Below are 17,095 nucleotides of genomic sequence, written 5' to 3' on the forward strand. Positions count from 1 at the left end.
ACAGTGCAAACAAAGTCTATTAACATCGACTGTGCTTCTACAAAGTCAAGCTTTGTTCAAGGTGCAAACGTATTTTTATATGAACCAGCATTCTGAAAAACCAAAGCCTCTCTTAGGCAGCTCTTGCTTTAACAACTGCTTGTAAATTGTACCTTGAATGAGGTTAAAAAACCTCCACCACTCATGAATTTTTCAGTTTGCTCACTTCTATTACACATGCAGAAGCTTCTTAGCTTAACATTATTCACAGAAGACCTGCATGTAATCAGTAAAGGATTTTTAAACTGTTTTAATATTAAAATTTCTACCACACCCAAAAGCATTTAGTCTTTATGAAGGTCATTCCCGTATTTGATTCTTACAAAGGCTGAAATGTCTTGAAAGAAAGAAGAAAACTCAAGTGTTACTTGTTGTGTTTTCCAGAAGGCAGTTTTGATTTTAAATAACACCTCTCAGTCTCTTCTAATGGTGTTGAACTATTTTTCACACAAATTCAATTTCAAGATGACTACAATCACAAGAACCTCAAGCCCAAAGGATGAAAGGTTCAGAAAGGTAAAAGGAACCATTAACAGAAGAAGAAAATAAACTACTAAGACTGCCAGGCAAGTCAAGCATGCACAAATGAGAGCTTCAGACTTTTGGACATCATGACTTTTACCATACGGAAGTTAACATAAAAAGTCAACTTTGTCATAACTAAGCACCATACCAATGTCACTGCTTTGCTTTGCCTGCCTCTTGACAGGATTTATTGAGGTTCTTTAAGCCCTAGTTAAAATTCAACTAGACTGACTGGCATACATCCTGTCTCTCTCCCTTTAAAGGAATTAAAAGCTGTTTCTGTCCACATCTCAAAGCAATCTACTACAGAACAAAACTGTCACATTCATCCCTCTCCAAGGATTTAAGCTGAGGTTTCAACTTAAAGTTCTTCTAGTGCTGAATGTTCTGCTACACCAGTTAACAAAATACAGGGTCTTTAATTTCACAGAAAAAAAAAAAAAAAAGAAAAAGTTTTTCCAGAACACTGTGTTAATTCCTGGATACCCAAGCAATCAAGCAATTAACTATTTAACAATTAATCTGCTTTACACCCTCCATTCAGGTATTTGTGTACATGGATATAGATTCCCCCAGGCCTTCTATTCTCCAGGCTGAGCACTCCCAGCTCTCTCAACCTTTCCTCACAGATGAGATGCTCCAGCCCCCTCACTATCTTCAAGGCCCCTCACTGCACTCTCTCCAGTGTGTCCACGTCTCTCATGTACTGAGAAGCCCAGCAACTCACGTGTGACTTCACCAGTGCTGAGCAGAGGTGAAGGACTACTTCCCTAGACCTGCTAGCAGTATTTTACCTAATGCAGCCCAGGCCATCACTCACCCTCACTTCAATACTTCCTCTGTGTAGTATGCTAAGAGAAGTGTTACAAAGTGTCACTCCCACCTTCTAAAGGTACACACCACCTTGTCTCCACCTTTCAATGCTCAGTAGCAAAACATAAATTATAGCTGCACTTACAAGAAGTTTGCTTAGCTTTTATATCCCTCCACTAAAATATACACTTAGAAAATTCTCATCATGATAGAGTATGAATAAAGCTTTGCTGCACACAATTACAGTTTTACATAATTTTACATATATTACAAGACTTAAGTGAGGGATTTTGATTTCATCTCCACCATGTCTTCTCCCCAAGATACTTAAGAGATAGCATTTGCTCCCTCTGTCTCCATATTCTCTGACCTAACACAGAGAAAATGAGCACCTTCCTTAGAATCATAGAATCATCTAGGTTGGAAGAGATTTTTAAGATCATCAGTTTCAACCACCACCCCAGGACTGCCAAGTCCACCACTAAACCATGTCACTGAGGGCCTCATCTACATGGTTTCTGAACACTTACAGGGATGGCGATTCCACGACTTTCGTGGACAGTCTGCTCCAAAACCTGATCACCCTCTGTGTGAAGAAATTATTCCTAATATCCAGTCTAAGTCTTCCCCAGTGCAGCTTGAGGCTATTACCTCTTGTCCTATTGCTTGATACCTGGGAGAAGAGACTGACCCCCACCTCACTACAACCTCCTTTCAGGCAGGTGTGGAGAGTCATTCCTGTGTTGTATATCAAAATATATTGCAGTATGTCCTCTTCATCTTAAAAGTGGAACTATATTTCAAAATACTTCTTTGTAATTTTTAGAATAATATTAGTTGGACTATAAAAGAAGTTATCCTGCAAAAGAAGAAGATTGTCACAACCAAACAAATCATTGTTTGTCAGATTCTATGACCTATCTTTTGATTTCCTTTCTAAGCAATACCAAACTTGCCTTTGACAGCTAGTGTATCAGGCATCATCTACTGCATGTCCCATTCACAACTGTTTGAGCTAAAGCAACTAGATTTCTTCAGAAAGCATTATGTAAACAACTGCATAATTTTACATTTAAAATAGCATGTCTGTAGTTCCACTCAGTTCTCAACAGTTAAAAACTGAAGACATTTACAAGCTTCTGTGCTATAAGGAGAGTTTTATTTCTTAACTCTTGGCAGAGGCAGCAATGGGAACAAAGATCTTTGTGTTTATTCAGCTGCAAGGCTTTGAAGTGAGCATGGTCTTTACTTCTCAGGCTTTCAAGAACACTTAGCATACCAACATCAGAATGGCAAAAGCAAGCAAAACCAATTCTTCTCCATTGCTTGGCCTTGCCAACTCTAACACTGAAGACTGTTACCCCTTATTTTATTAGGGTGACTAATTGAAAAGTTGTGATTCTTACTTTCTACATTACCTGCAGTCCAATGGAAGCCATGTAATTATAAATCTCATTCCATGAAAATAAGGAAATTAAAGGTCTTTGTGAAGTGACACGCATGAAGACACCTTCTACTGGTTTATACTCTTACAGTGAAATCGTTCAGTTCCAGTATGACATTAGAAGTTATTAACATCAAGGTACTCCTCTGCCTCATCCTGCTATAATGTCCTTTTAAGATCCCAACATAATATTACTGCTCCTTCCTGCACCACCTGTATCTTTGATCAAGCCACAGTCAGGCAAGGGGCAGCACTAATGCCAGACACCAGCCAGCCAAGTGGCACATGCAGAGCAGCTAAGCAAACAGCCAAGCATCAGAGGCGTCCCAGCCAGCCAGCTCCTGCCTCCACACTGCTGAGAAAGCCAAAAGCAATGAGCTGCTTCTTGAACCACACCTCTGACTGTCTCTTGGCAGCTGCTGCTACACCAAAAAGAGAAAGAACAGCTTCGAGGACAGCATGCAGCCTGTGGGCCATGTGTTGTGCAGGCCTGCTCTGTTACTAGTTAGAGAAGGGAAAACAGAAAATATTCATTTTGATAAGCTGGAAGCCAACGCTGTTAATGTAGCATATGAAAGCACATGCAGATTCAGGGAAGAAAAGACACAAAGCAAAACTGTATTACAGGAAAATACAAACCAATGAGGACAGGAGACTATTAATCAATAAGAAATAGTAAAAACAGAAGATGTCAACAGGGAGGGAATGGAAGGTTGCCTAACAGCAAAGACCCTTGAGGTAAAAAGAGTGAAACGATGAAGCAAAGCTATTTTTCAGAAAGGAAGAAAAATAAATAAAACAATGGCCACATCAAAAATCCTTTTCCTAATTCTACCAAGGATTTTTTTACTCGTTTTTTCACTGCAAACTGAGCATTGCCATAATTGCATCTTCACCACTAATCTAACCCCAATGAGATATTATAGATCTCAAAACATTCTTCAACACATACAAATGAAATCTCAGTCAGAAGTCAGTAATATCCATTCTGCAGAAATGTTGGCCACTAATCATCTCCATTAGTTATGATTAAAGAAGCACATCCCCTCCCCAATTCATGATTATACAATCCACTTTTACTTCCCTTTCTTTTGCTATTTACTTAACACTGTAACAGATTTTTATTGCACACAAAAACATAAGGATTGAGAAATTTGTATGTAGCATTGCTTCAGGCATTTTGGCTCCATTACATATGTGTTATGATAACTCAAATATATATACAATCACATACTGTTTTCAATAAATTTCAGGTTTATGTGCTGCACATCACAAATGTTCTGGAGATTAATTAGGAATAGTCAAAAAAACTCATCTATTGAATCCCTGATGATTATGCTGGAAGGTATCTAGTGAATAACATACGGACTGCAGAAAGATTATCTCATGGTAAAAGAAAAAGAACGTTACCCAAAAGAGACCAACTATTTCTATCTTTGCTAGATTAAGGCCAGTTAAGCAGCTTGAACCAAGCTTTCTACAGGTGGTCATTAATGCCATTCCTCACCTTCCAGCTGTACAGGTTAGTTTGGAGTCTCTAGTTTGCCAGCACTGTTGGATTTTAGGGTTTGTTTTTTTTTTTTTTTTGTTTAATTGCCATCCTTTTTCTTGCCAGGCCTCTATAAAATGCAGACTGCTTCCTTCTTCCATAAGGAAAGCATCCCATAAAGTTGAATGCAATAATCATAACCTGCACAGGAAAGCACACTGCCAACTAACAGTCTTTATAAGAAGGATGTGAACAGCATGCAGGAGTAAGGCATGGAACTGCAAGATGAACACTTCACTATCAAATGGGTGCTCATTACACATGCACCACACATCTTGTGTCCTGAGTAAGTCCCACTTACAATTTTCCCACTGAAAAAAAAAAATTATTATGAGAAATACATCTCAGTATATAACCTCAAGGCTGCACTGACAACCTAAATTTAACATTTCTTAACATACAACTATTATCTTATTAGCAGTTTTCTAGCAGTGTGCTTACTTGCACATGTGTGCAATTTCCCAGTTTAAAAAAAACAAGCTGAAAAAAATTCCTCATATCGCATCACTGATGCATCTATTTGTGAACTGCACAGATCCACCAGAGATGGCTAAGTAACTCACAGATGAAATTAATGTTTTCATCTGCAAAAGCTGAGAGCTATTGACATATTTTACAGACACCTTATGATGTCTCATAAATGGCAGAACTCTAAATTTTCAGTATCTTTAGTTTGATTCAAGGACCTGGAGAGAAATGGGCACATGGATTTACTCTCTCCACCCTACTTGGCCCCAGCTTTGCATTATGCCAACTCATTTCTTTGTTCCAGTTTCTGTGTATTTCACTTGTGCAATTCTAGTCCTCATTCTGTGAGTATCCCACCAACATCTCTAAGCTTCAATCCTGTCCCTCAGTCTTTCCTAGCTCCTTATCCACTTCTCAGCTCAGTTTCTCTAAGCCTACAACATCAGCCTCTCTTTCCTTACACACCCCTTTGCTCCAATTAACATGGATCCAGCTGTCATTAAAGATCTACTTTCATGCTGCTTCAGTGTGAAGTGGAAGAAGAAAGAGGGAAAAGTAGACCAGCATTCCTGCTTGGAGTTCAGACAAGGCCTAGATTAGGCCACAGCTGTAACTGCAAGAATGAACTCAAGATGGAACATGCCAATGCAGGCTGTATCTTTCGGAAACTGCCTAACATCTAGAAAGTCTCCAGTGGGTCTATATAAAATCAGTTTTGCTAAGGTTTAATCAAGTAACAAAATCTTTAGAGAGCGAAAGGTTCATCCTTGACACAACCACCAGTCTATGAGATTCAAAGTCTCTGTTCCAAACCATAAAGCATCAGTATTATTTAAAGTAAAAGGCCTAGGATTTTTCCCACACCTTGCTCTAAACTTTATCGGTATGGACTTAATTGAGAAGCTGACACAATCAAAATAGACAGCGTTACCAGCTTTAAATATGCAAGCAAGAACTTAAATTACCTGACTCAAAGGAGGGGTGTGTGTAAAAATCAATATAGGAATTCCTTTTAAACTGTAGTTTAATGCCTGTAAGCATTTCTCAACTCTAATGAAATCCTCCTTCAGAAGTAATTTTCCTTAGCCTCCAATGGGTAAGAGGCACATCAATTTCTTCTCTTTTACCAAAGAGAAACCACAATGCCTTGACTGTAATTTCACAGGCATTAGCAAAGTATTTAAAATCCTATGAGTGCTCATGTTAGATGTATGCCTTATTGCCTTTCTAGAATAAATAGTTAAAAATTCATGTTTAGAAAGTCACCAGTGCTTTTGTAGAATACAGTTTAAGGATACAAAACATGACGACTTTGCATTAAAAAGGTTAAAATTATATGATCTCAGTGATACCTACATTTGTAACTTCAAGCTTCAACAGTACACTCTGGAATCAGAGGTTAAAATTTCTCTTTTTAAATCATGCAGCACTGTCAGTAACAAACATTTCCATAGTTTTGCAATTCTGCTGAACAAGAAAATCCAGCGTTCTTGAAAACATGCAGGGGAAAAATAGAAAAAAGAAGGAAAAAAGGAAATACACCTAATTATTTCCCACCTTTTGATGAGTTAGCTCATAAGGAGAGTTTCCTTGATATAAAAGAGAGTTTTTGTCAGGACTTAGTGTGAACTGTTTGCCTTGTGCTCTCTTTCATTTACCAGAAACTGGTTTGTTAAACCTTTGAGTACAGGGAGAGACCATCTTTTCAGCTTTCAAAAGCATAACAGTTTGAGGGTGGTGTTCTAGTACTTCATGTGTTAACTCAGCAGACACTCGTTTGGGTTTGAAATGACAGCCTTTTGCTGAAAATTTTGCATAATACTACCTACACAATAAATTCCACCTCATGGGAGTTCCTATGTCAACATCTACAGAAAATTATAAATACAAGAAAACATGTCAGAAGACTTAAGCATAACAGAATGCCCCCAGAGACCAAGTTTACAAATTCTGAAGTTTTTGTCTAGTAATTGACAGGTTTGACGGTTCACATTCTGCTGCAGTGACTTTTGCTCTTTGAAATATATAAAAACCAGATTTTTGAAACATTTACTAAAAGGCTATCAAAATAAGCTATAAGCCTAAAAAGAAACCTAGGAACAGAGTTAACACATTTGCCAAAGCCCAACACAACAGCTCAGATAAGTGCCAATAAAAACAGACTAATTTTAAAACAATGATATTGTTGCATTTCCATCTGCAAGATTAAAATGAGTATATACTCTGTATATCCTATAAGATGACACATTCCATAAGGCTCCATTTTTTCTGCCTCTTGAACAGTTTTCCCTTCCCAGGGTAACACCAGCCAGAATTAATGAACCAGTATACAATTCACTGCTATTACCTGCATCATGGGGTACTTTGTTTCAGCAGGACCTCCAAATCCATTAACGCCAATGAAGCTGGTGCTAAAGTAGGAATCTGTGAGACTAGCATCAGCTAACCCAGCGCCATCTATTCCAGGAACTAAAAGAAAAAAAAAACATTTCAGAAACACTTTAGTTTACCATGGGTTTATTTGCTAATACCTCTTACATAATTTTTTGGCAGGAGGGTAGAATAGGAAAAGGTTGGTAATACTGTGTTTCAAGCCTATCTCTCTCAGCAAAACAACAAAAAAAGAAATTTTATGAAAGAGGTGGCTAAATGACAGCATATGCAGCATGAAATTACAGCACAAATTCAGAAAGAGGCAGAAAAATGAAAAGCTTTGACAGAGATGATGCGTTTGAACACAAGTAACAAGAAAAGTAATGATATCATAAAAAAAACAACAAGAAACTAGAAAGTAAGCTTATTCTAATAAAACCTGCATTCTTGCATACCCATCTTGGAAACACATCTGCCAAGTAGAGTTTTAAACTGGACGCACTGGTTCTTTTACAGGGTAACACACAAAATTTACATTTAAAAAAATCTCAAACCCTTTCCCACAAAGCACAAACATTTTCAAAGCTTCTGTAAGAACATAAGACTATTTTCATTACCTCATACTTCATAAAGTGACACCAATTTCATGAAATGTGGCCAAAAAAATGTATTCTAGACTGAAAGCAAGTGTGAAGGATGTAAGAAGAAATTAATCCCCTCTCTTGAAATAAGACCCTTGACATAGAAGTACAGTACTTTAACCGCAAATAAATGAATTCAGTACTGTGAAACTACAGAGAACAACAAGAAGTAATAATAAACACAAAACATTCAAACGGGTATTACCTTGATAACAAAAAGAAGTTTACAATGGCATACAAACTCAAGTTAAGCTTCCACAAAAACACCCACAGCAAATTATAAAGACACTAATCAGTACGGCCAGGCCACTGCAAGCCAAAAGGCATGAGTAATCGGTAGCTCCAAGGTAAGAAGGCACACATCCAACTCAGAAGAACATCCTGTACCAAACCATCCAACTTGAACTTCTGGGAGGACTCGCAGCCAGCCGATGACACCCGGAAACAACTTTCTGATCCTTCTCCTCAAAGGAAATAAAATGCAACTTCGTGGCAGGGCTAAAGGAATGCAGATTATAAACCCCCTCAATATTTCATCAGAATGGGAATTTTTCCTCCAAAAAGAGACTGCATAACCTGGTGAGCTATTTCCATGATGTAGGCACAGGAAAAAACAAAAGCAGCACAGCCAGATGAACTCACAGGGAGGGCTGGACGAGGAGAATGACAAACAGCACCCTTACTACAGACAGATGGCAACACTGCCCTGCTGCACTCCCCCATACTGGAACTGGATGAACTAGACAACTAGGGGTAACACCTACAGCACCCCAAATGAAGAGGTGTATGTGAGAGATATCAAATCGAATACCTCAGCGGCAATACATATCAGTTTTGCAAGCAAGAAAAGATTCTTTAAGTATTGTTGCCAGATCTAGAACATTACTTGTCTCCCTCGAACATGCAGAGTAGACACCTAAGGAACCTTAAAGATCCTAATTATTAATTAATTGCAACATATTTAAGTTACCTAAGAGAATAGGCAAATAAAGCTCTACTCCCCATGCCCAAGATTGTTCTTCATAATTTCAAAGGAACAGCCACACAAACTTCAGAAATCTTCTTGCTGCAGCCCTAGAAAAAGCTTTTAATGTCTTTTAAATGTCTGTTCCTCATTTGCCTTCATTTGGGAAACTTGCACTCGAAGGCCTAAGAAAAGTATTTTAAGTTTGAACTACTGTATCAGGGAAAATTTAGTGTCTGCAATAACCCCAATTACTGCCTCATCCTACCTGCTACAGTCAGTCCCTAATTCACACTGTGAAGGTTAGAATTTTAACAGAATTGTTTTCTGTCATCACGAAAAATACTAGGACTCCATCATAAAAGAATATGAAAATATAGCTAATCAGTGTTTAATTATAAATAGTTTCAGTCCAGTTTGTCCATGAATTATTCAGGGTTCACACTGTAGGTTTATTTTAAAAATGCATTTCCAATATAGCTTTCTCTGCCTGCATTTCAGGCAGTATCAACACTGATACAGTTTTTAATGCTACATCTTTACTGTAAAAGACCAAAACTGTTTGAGTTCCTGGAACACTGTCATTTCAAGGTACACTGTGTAATTTCAGCAGTGTATCTACTATTTCATATTATACTTCTGTCAGAAAGTCCATATTCTATCCAATTTTTAACAAACTAGCAAGCAACTCCGTCAGATTGCACATCAGCTTTACAAATCCTTCAGCATCTCTTGAAGAGTCAAGAAATTGCTGATTCTTTCTGCTTCTTCCACTGCTTCTCAATATACTACAGTCAACATGAGAACCCACCTTGATTTCTCCACTGGAAATAGGCAAGCAAAAGGCTGCAAGCTTTGCCACATTCAGCAGCAAGGCATGTGAAGAGCTCCCTCAGTGTGAAGAAAACCAGAGCTGACCTTCAGTAACTCCAGACCAGTGGTACAGCTGCAATCCCCCATTATCCAAACAAAGCACTGGAGCTGGTGCTAGTAACCTTGCTGGAGCACAAATACAGCAGCAGATGCTCTTCTCCTAGCCCGTCAGCGCCAGGCAGCTCAAGCTGTAAGCAGGAGCAGGTTTACAGCAGCAACCCCAATGCTGAGCAAGGCTGAAGATGCTGCTGGGGATAACAAAGTTGATGTTTGAAACTGCTGCCTTTCTGCTGCTGGTATGTGCTATGCAGCCTAGCCAAACCATTTAAACATGCTCAAAGCTACAATTTAGGCTTTCTATTGGCACACTGATATTCAACTGAGCACTGCAAGTAACAGAAGCTTCTCCAGAATATTTACCTTTATCTAGCTTTATGAAGACTATCTACTGAACTGCAATGGTTTAGCCATACCAAACAGCCTTCTTATGCCATTACTACAAATTCTGTACTCCAGTACTAAGCCATCTCCATACCACTCAATTCTATGGGTACCACAGCAATTTCAACTATAAGGCTTTCTGTTGTCCAGCAACACACATCTAGTGAAGGGACCAAGATGACAAGAAAACATTTTCCACAGGAACAATCAAAAGAAAACCATCAGAATGAAGTAAGCTCAGTGGAGCAGAGGGTAGTTCTCTTGGCAGTAGCTCCTACTAAAAATAGAATGCTCTAGAAGTGGTAAATATAACTATTGCCTTCAGAAGAAAACTCAATACCAGCTTCCTTAAACTAACTTCCCTATATAACAAGCAATAAAATTAAGACTAACAAAAAAGATGCAGCTTACATAGGTACAATGGAAAAAAAAAAAAAGTAATTCCCTCATTGCCTATAGAACTAAGAAGACTGTTCACTACATACTCCATTTCTGTTCGAAGACGGGACATTCACCTGTTACAGTGATGAAAGCTCAGCAAATACCTAAACACCCAAGGCAGTTTTACTGTATTTGGCACCTGGCCTTCTCCATGAGAAGTAGAAGGCTTTTATCCTCCTTCTGCCAAACACTTGGCAAATCATAAATTCTCACTTGCTTCTTGAAGACCATGGTAGTTCAGAGCATGAAAAAATAAAAGTGATTTATCATGAGCAATACACAGGAGAAGGTCTTCAGAAGTGAGCACACTGCACCATGTGGACAATGTGGTATTAAAAGAAGTCTAAACTGGAAAGAAAATCTTAGTCCTTAGAAAGTTTTTATTCTCGTATGTTTAATAATTTACATCAGACCCTGCATTCAACTTGTCTATCAAGATCTTTCCTGTGTAACAACTGTGAGCACACACTGTCAAGTGCTCTGCACACAGCATTATTAGAATGACAAAACTTCTGAGGTTTATGCCTTTTCTCTCCTAAAGCGCTGATTATAACTTCAGGAAAGTAAGTTTAGACAATATAGGAAAGTCTTGAACTCGTTATTTGTTGTCAAAAAGAAAAACATGCCCTTCTGTTGTGTAACTACTATCCATGCATTGAAATTGCACATATTTTCAATGGCCTCTTCCAGAGACAAGCAACAACTTTCTTAAAAAAGGAAGAAAGGTTGACAATGCAGGTCTGAGAAAAGATGGACACGAAAGGGAGCAACTAGGAATCCAGCAAGGAAAAAAAAATCCTAACATGTTATGTAAGCGCATACGTGAGAACAAGAAGAAACTTCTAAATTCCATCAACATTAATGCCAGAAGCTACATCCTGGCAACTCTGTAAGGAAATAAAATACAGCATCTTGAGAAATTCAGAAGACTTTTCTACTTTTTATACACACATTACCTAATAATATTTTGCTTGGTGAGTAACACTGCAGCTTAATGTGACAACTGCAATTAAAAATAAGTATCTTCTTATATAATTCTTCTCCCACAGAATTTTAGCAGAAAGTAGGCTTCCCATCAGATGCAGGCACCAAAGAGGGGGAAAAACAAACAAACAAACAAACAAACAACCCAAGTAGTTATTTTTGCCTTACTTATTACAATGCCATTTTTCAGAAACAAAGGATCTCATCACAGCATAAGTGTCTGAGTACTACTGTGATGAACTCAACACACACGCTTCAACAGGATCTGTGGGTTTGGTATGGTTTTAGTTTTATTGCTCATAGTGTCTAATACTAGCACTATCTGAATATTAACACAAACACTATCTGAAAAGATGCCATTTCTGGTATTTTCATTCTAATGTTATACTAACCAGTAAACAAATACTGTAATATCCTATGCTGCTGCTTTTATGAACTTAATATCAGCACTGATCATCTTGGAAACTGTTCTTAATATAAAAAAGGGTTACAGGAATGTGATATATTGCCCCAGAGCAAGATCACAACAGATTTTTATTGACATATTTTTCAAAACAACAATTTAAAGACTTCTAGCAAGATACTAGAACATGCATTGAAATTATTCATTTTGCTACTATCACTGTTTAAAAAAAAAAAAAACCCAGAACTGTGTTATAATTACTTTTATGCTGGGAAAAAAAAGCTTATGCAGACAGGTAATCTTTATTTAAACTCCCAGCACTGCAACAGAGCAGGCACTTTTCACCTCAACATAGCTTGGTAAACTGGATCATAGGTTCACTGCATACCATGTGCATACAAAGGACAAGGTGTTATCTCAGTTAGGTATAAAGCAGTAAAAACCACAGTGCCATATCTCCAGTAGATTTTTACAGAGATTGCTATCCTAGTATTGAGATACGAACAATAAAACTTTCATACAAAGCCTATCTATGACAAGTCATTTAAGACTTGTGTCCTTTTAGTCTCCTAGAAGCACAGAGGTGTCAGAAGAGCTTATGCTTTTCCTACTTTGTTTTGTACTGACATCTTTGTATCAGGAAATAATAATGTGCTTGTACACTTCTGTAACAGTTTGTAAGCACTATACATAGGTTACTTTCACTACAGTGCTGCTACTGTTGCAACTTGTTAGGGAAAGTGGATTCTCTGGTGCTTTTCCGTCTCTCTCATTTAATGCAGTGTTTTTGAAACACAGGCTGGGAATCAGTGAAATAGAGACAACAAAGAAAGTGAACAACACCCCCAGGCACAAGAGGCAAAAGTAAAAGCACATGCCTGGGTTAGGATGCCGTGACAGAAAGTGCAATATGAGGGCAAGCAGCACAAATGAACCAAGTTGGCTGAAAGGCAGACGGGAAGCAAAACAGTTTGGGAAATGCTGCCTTATTTACAAACACTCCCACTAGGCGAGGAGATATTCATGGGCAAGCAAAGGAAAACAGCAATCTTCACTGTAATAGTAAATGACTGAGCTCTTTGGGTTTTGGTTTGGGTTTGTTTTTGCTCGTTTTTTTTTTTTTTAATTTATCTCATATCATAGAAGCATCTGATAACGATTAAAAAAAAAAAAAAAAACAAAAAAAAAAAAACAAAAAAAACCCCACACCAATAGGTGCCATCCTTTTGCTCTGCAAAACTCTCAGTGCAGAGTCCTGAGCAGCAGGACTCCTCATGGACCAAGTCCAAATGCACAGTGACAACACAAACAAAAACTCGTACTTGTCAGATCTACTCTGCTATCAGAAACAGCAATTCAAAGTAATGCAATTGCTTAGTATCATAGCTTTCCAAGTAAACCCTCTTCAAAAGCCTTCACAATTCCTATCATATTACACTGAATTATTCAATAAACTGCATCAAAATTCTCAAAACATACATGCTTAAGCTTTTGGTTTTTAATAGCCTTCTAAAACTTTTTTTACATATAAGTAGTTGTATGAAATGTGTGTAGATAACCTGAACAGAATGTTAGAACATTTTTCACACCAGTGGAGAATGCATAAAAGAAAGGAAAAGAAAGGTCCTCCTGCCAGCTACATCTGCATTAGAGCAACTGAAGTTGAGGGAGTCTACCCACAGACTACAGGAATTGCATAACAGATAACCAGCCTGATGAGAGCTTGCACAAAGCATGTCCCTACTCTCACTTTTATATATCCGTACTTTGTTTCTAAATCTCTATTCTCAAGTCAGTTGGTTTTTGGTTGTCAAAAGTAAAAGGCTGTTAGGAAGCAAAATAAAAAAAAAAAAAACAGATAAGTTCTAAGCACAAAGCATCTCTGAAGCTCAGACAAAACAATCCTATAATCAGAATTTTTTTAACTCCTGGAAGACTCATGGAACAAACACACACACGCACACACATACAGAGCATGATCTACCCCAACTCATCTCCAATACACATTGATTCACCACACCATTTTCTGGTGGTATAATGCATCTTTACTAGAAATCAACAGATGAGGAAAACATCAGGTCACTATCTAAATCCCTCCACTGACCCCCTTTTCATCAGGTACTTCAGCACCAAGATTATCGTTTTTCTACTTTGAAGGTTCTAGAGAAATGCTTCTACCTGTGTTTATCACCCAGCCCTCACTTACCATTTGTCCACTTTTCCCGCAGCAGTCTAAATTTGCTTCTAGGTGGTTCCTTACACATGGAACTCTTTCTGAGCTGGTCCCCAAGGTCACTATTTTCTGGGCATTCAAATCCTTCCTGAAGGCCCACTCCTACAGTGATACCTACAAAAAACCAGTTATCTAATATCTGCTAGATAGAAATTAAATGGGGATGCTCTGTATCTTCAAAAAACATTAACAAAACCTCAAATTATTAAGATACAATATATAGCGCTTGCTCACATAATGTAACTATCCCCCCACATACTCCTTTTCATGTTTACTTTTGAAGCAGAAAAACAGTTACAACAGTAATAGTGCTTTCTTTACATTCTTCAATACCCAACACAGGGTGGGTACTACCAGAAACAAATAATCACAGTACTCCTCAGGAATCTGTAATTCCTGTGGAATATTTGGACTTTAAATAATTTCCAACACAATGAGGAAAACCCACAAAGTATTTACACAGATACAATCAGTTTCAAAACCAATTAATAGTGAGTTTTTAAAAAAAGTTTCATATGCTAAAACTGCCCCTCAAAATCCCATATCACTTTTCAGACTGAGATTTTTTCCCTTCCGGCCTTTCTTTTTCCTTAGCTCCCCCTAATAATTTTCCTCCTAGTTTCATTTCCACACAAAATATATAAAAGGAAAAAGAAAAACCAGGTCTATTATTTCTGAATTCCTGGAGCTGACATATGAGACAAAGTGATTAAACAAAATCAGTAATTTTCATTTTCTCCCATGCATCTCTAACTGGTTATTGTTTTTACTCTTCAAACTCTCAGTTGTCTCTGTATTCAAATGTCCCAAATGTCTCTTCAATTCTCCGAATTGTCTCCCCGCTTCTTAAAAATATTCAGAGGAAAACAAGATGAAATTGTATCGTCTATCAACTCCTGGAAAAGACATCAGGAAAACTGGAAGGCAAAACATCTCTCTAAAAAGAAAACTGAGGCATACAGCAACTAATACAGCATCACTCACAAAAAGTACAAGCAAGTCTGGAAAAAGAATTCTCAACCACACACTTTCACTATAGTACCTATGTTCTGCTTGCAAGTGAAGAAGAAACAAACCCAGAGAAAAGTGACCAGTATGTGACATACCACAACTATACTTTTAGATACAAATTTGAGATAACTGTCCATTTCCAAGTATTTCAAGTTGTAAATACTGAAATGTTACCAAAGATAAGAAAAATCCGTATTTAGAATAATCCTAACCATTGTTTTGTTGCATTAAGAAGTGTAATCCAACAGATCCAACAGATTATCTTTAGTACCTGTTTTGCTGAATAGCTTATCTTTTCATTTTTTCTATATCCACTGCTTAATTTTGTTTGTAAAAGAATGGACTGGAAAAGACTTAAAACACATTTCAAAATGCAGGAAATATACAAAAGTCTTTCCACTCCAAACCTAGTGCATTTATGAATTTCACAAAACCTACAGTGTAACGCCCACTTAAGCTAACCACCAAGCAATCGTACACAGAGCTCCTACAGCAGTGGCCACTATCCACTAGTGCTATGACCAGCCACATGACACACGGATGGTGGGCTGCAAAAACATCATGCTTTTATTAGGCTAACTCAACACAACTCAAGACCTTTCTACCTCCTGACAAGCTGGCAATGAAGTCTGTTCACAGACAGGCTTTCCCAGTATCTGCAGAGAACTCCAGAGCAAGGCTACTAGGGGAAATACTGCAGACACCTCACAGAAATATTTTGACTACATATTTCTTAGAAGGACTCCAAGAAAGGCTTTCTGGCAGAGAACCAGATGAAAACATCTAGCAGGAAAGGGTGAGAGCTAACCTCTGTCATGGGGATCTCCGGCAGCAGCACCACAGCAGTGGCCAGCTCCGCCGCAAGCAGCAGCGCCCACCCACAGATGCTGCCGCTGCGGTCCGGGGCTGGAGAGCACCAGGAGCTCCTTAGCTCAGCGCCTCTTGTGTTTTGATCACATTTACAGGAACCAAAGGCAAGAGGAGCGAGCACTATGTACCATATGCTCTATGGCAAAAAGCAGGGTGGAAGTTCACAAATGTTTAGAGACATACTTCGGCTCCTATCTATTTACATATGAGGTCTACACTTAAAATAATATTGCACCTGTTAAAACTACCTGAAGGCTAGCAAATACAATTGCAGTTGACTGTGCAACTTTAACCTGTCCAACCTGTGTACAGACATGATACATTTCAATACCACAATGACCTGTTCCTCTAGAATCTCCCTCATGCAGCATGAGGGGACAGTATCACAGGAACGAGTGTGCAGCAAAGCATATAAAGGCTGCTGCTTTGCTTCTTACAGAAGTTGGAAAGTGCCGGAGAGAACAGAGAGCAAATATCAGAAGAGGAATTTTTCATGTTACTATGCTCCCTACCAATTCTTTCCTGGGCTGTTTCTTACAATCCTACTAATCAATCATATATTTTCCCCTAAATACCAAGCATCAGTCATTTCCCCACCTCTGCTCCTACAGCCTTCTTGGATCCAGCACCACTGACACTACTACTTACTGGGGCGACATGTGGGACATGCAGGACATGCATGGGCAGCTTTTGGCAGCTTACACATGGAAGGTGAGCCACGCAAAAGGCTGAGCACTCACAGCCCTACAGGAAGAAATAGGAATGGCACTTTGAACACATGTGCTCCACATGTCAAGTAATTTGGGGGTGGTGGGCAGCAATACTGTTTTCTGAGAGCGAACAGAGCTCATCACCATGGTCAGTCTCATTCCCCAAGAACGTGAAAATCCACAGTAAGGCCAAAGGAACATTAGCCCACTACCTCATCTCTGACACGGGACAGCAGCAGATACATTGACAAAAGCATAACCGTGAGGCAAGCATAAAGCAGGATTTCCTACCAGGACCTCAGCCATGTGTAGG

At 38.5% G+C, this 17,095-nt stretch overlaps 1 protein-coding gene across 5 annotated transcripts in view; it reads right to left on the reverse strand.

Annotated features, from left to right (window-relative positions):
* Positions 1–17,095, reverse strand: part of PAN3 (poly(A) specific ribonuclease subunit PAN3) — a 99,326-nt gene that overhangs the window by 78,851 nt on the left and 3,380 nt on the right. For 4 of the 5 annotated variants that reach the window (XM_065678467.1, XM_065678468.1, XM_065678466.1 and 1 more), the window contains exon 2: positions 7,186–7,307. In XM_065678467.1, coding sequence (XP_065534539.1) covers positions 7,186–7,307 — 122 coding nt within the window. Of the gene's footprint in view, positions 1–7,185; positions 7,308–14,164; positions 14,306–17,095 lie in introns of all 5 variants that reach the window. The other variant, XM_065678464.1, reaches the window with a different exon arrangement.

Source organism: Lathamus discolor, chromosome 4, assembly GCF_037157495.1.
Source record: "Lathamus discolor isolate bLatDis1 chromosome 4, bLatDis1.hap1, whole genome shotgun sequence".
NCBI lineage: Eukaryota > Metazoa > Chordata > Aves > Psittaciformes > Psittacidae > Lathamus > Lathamus discolor.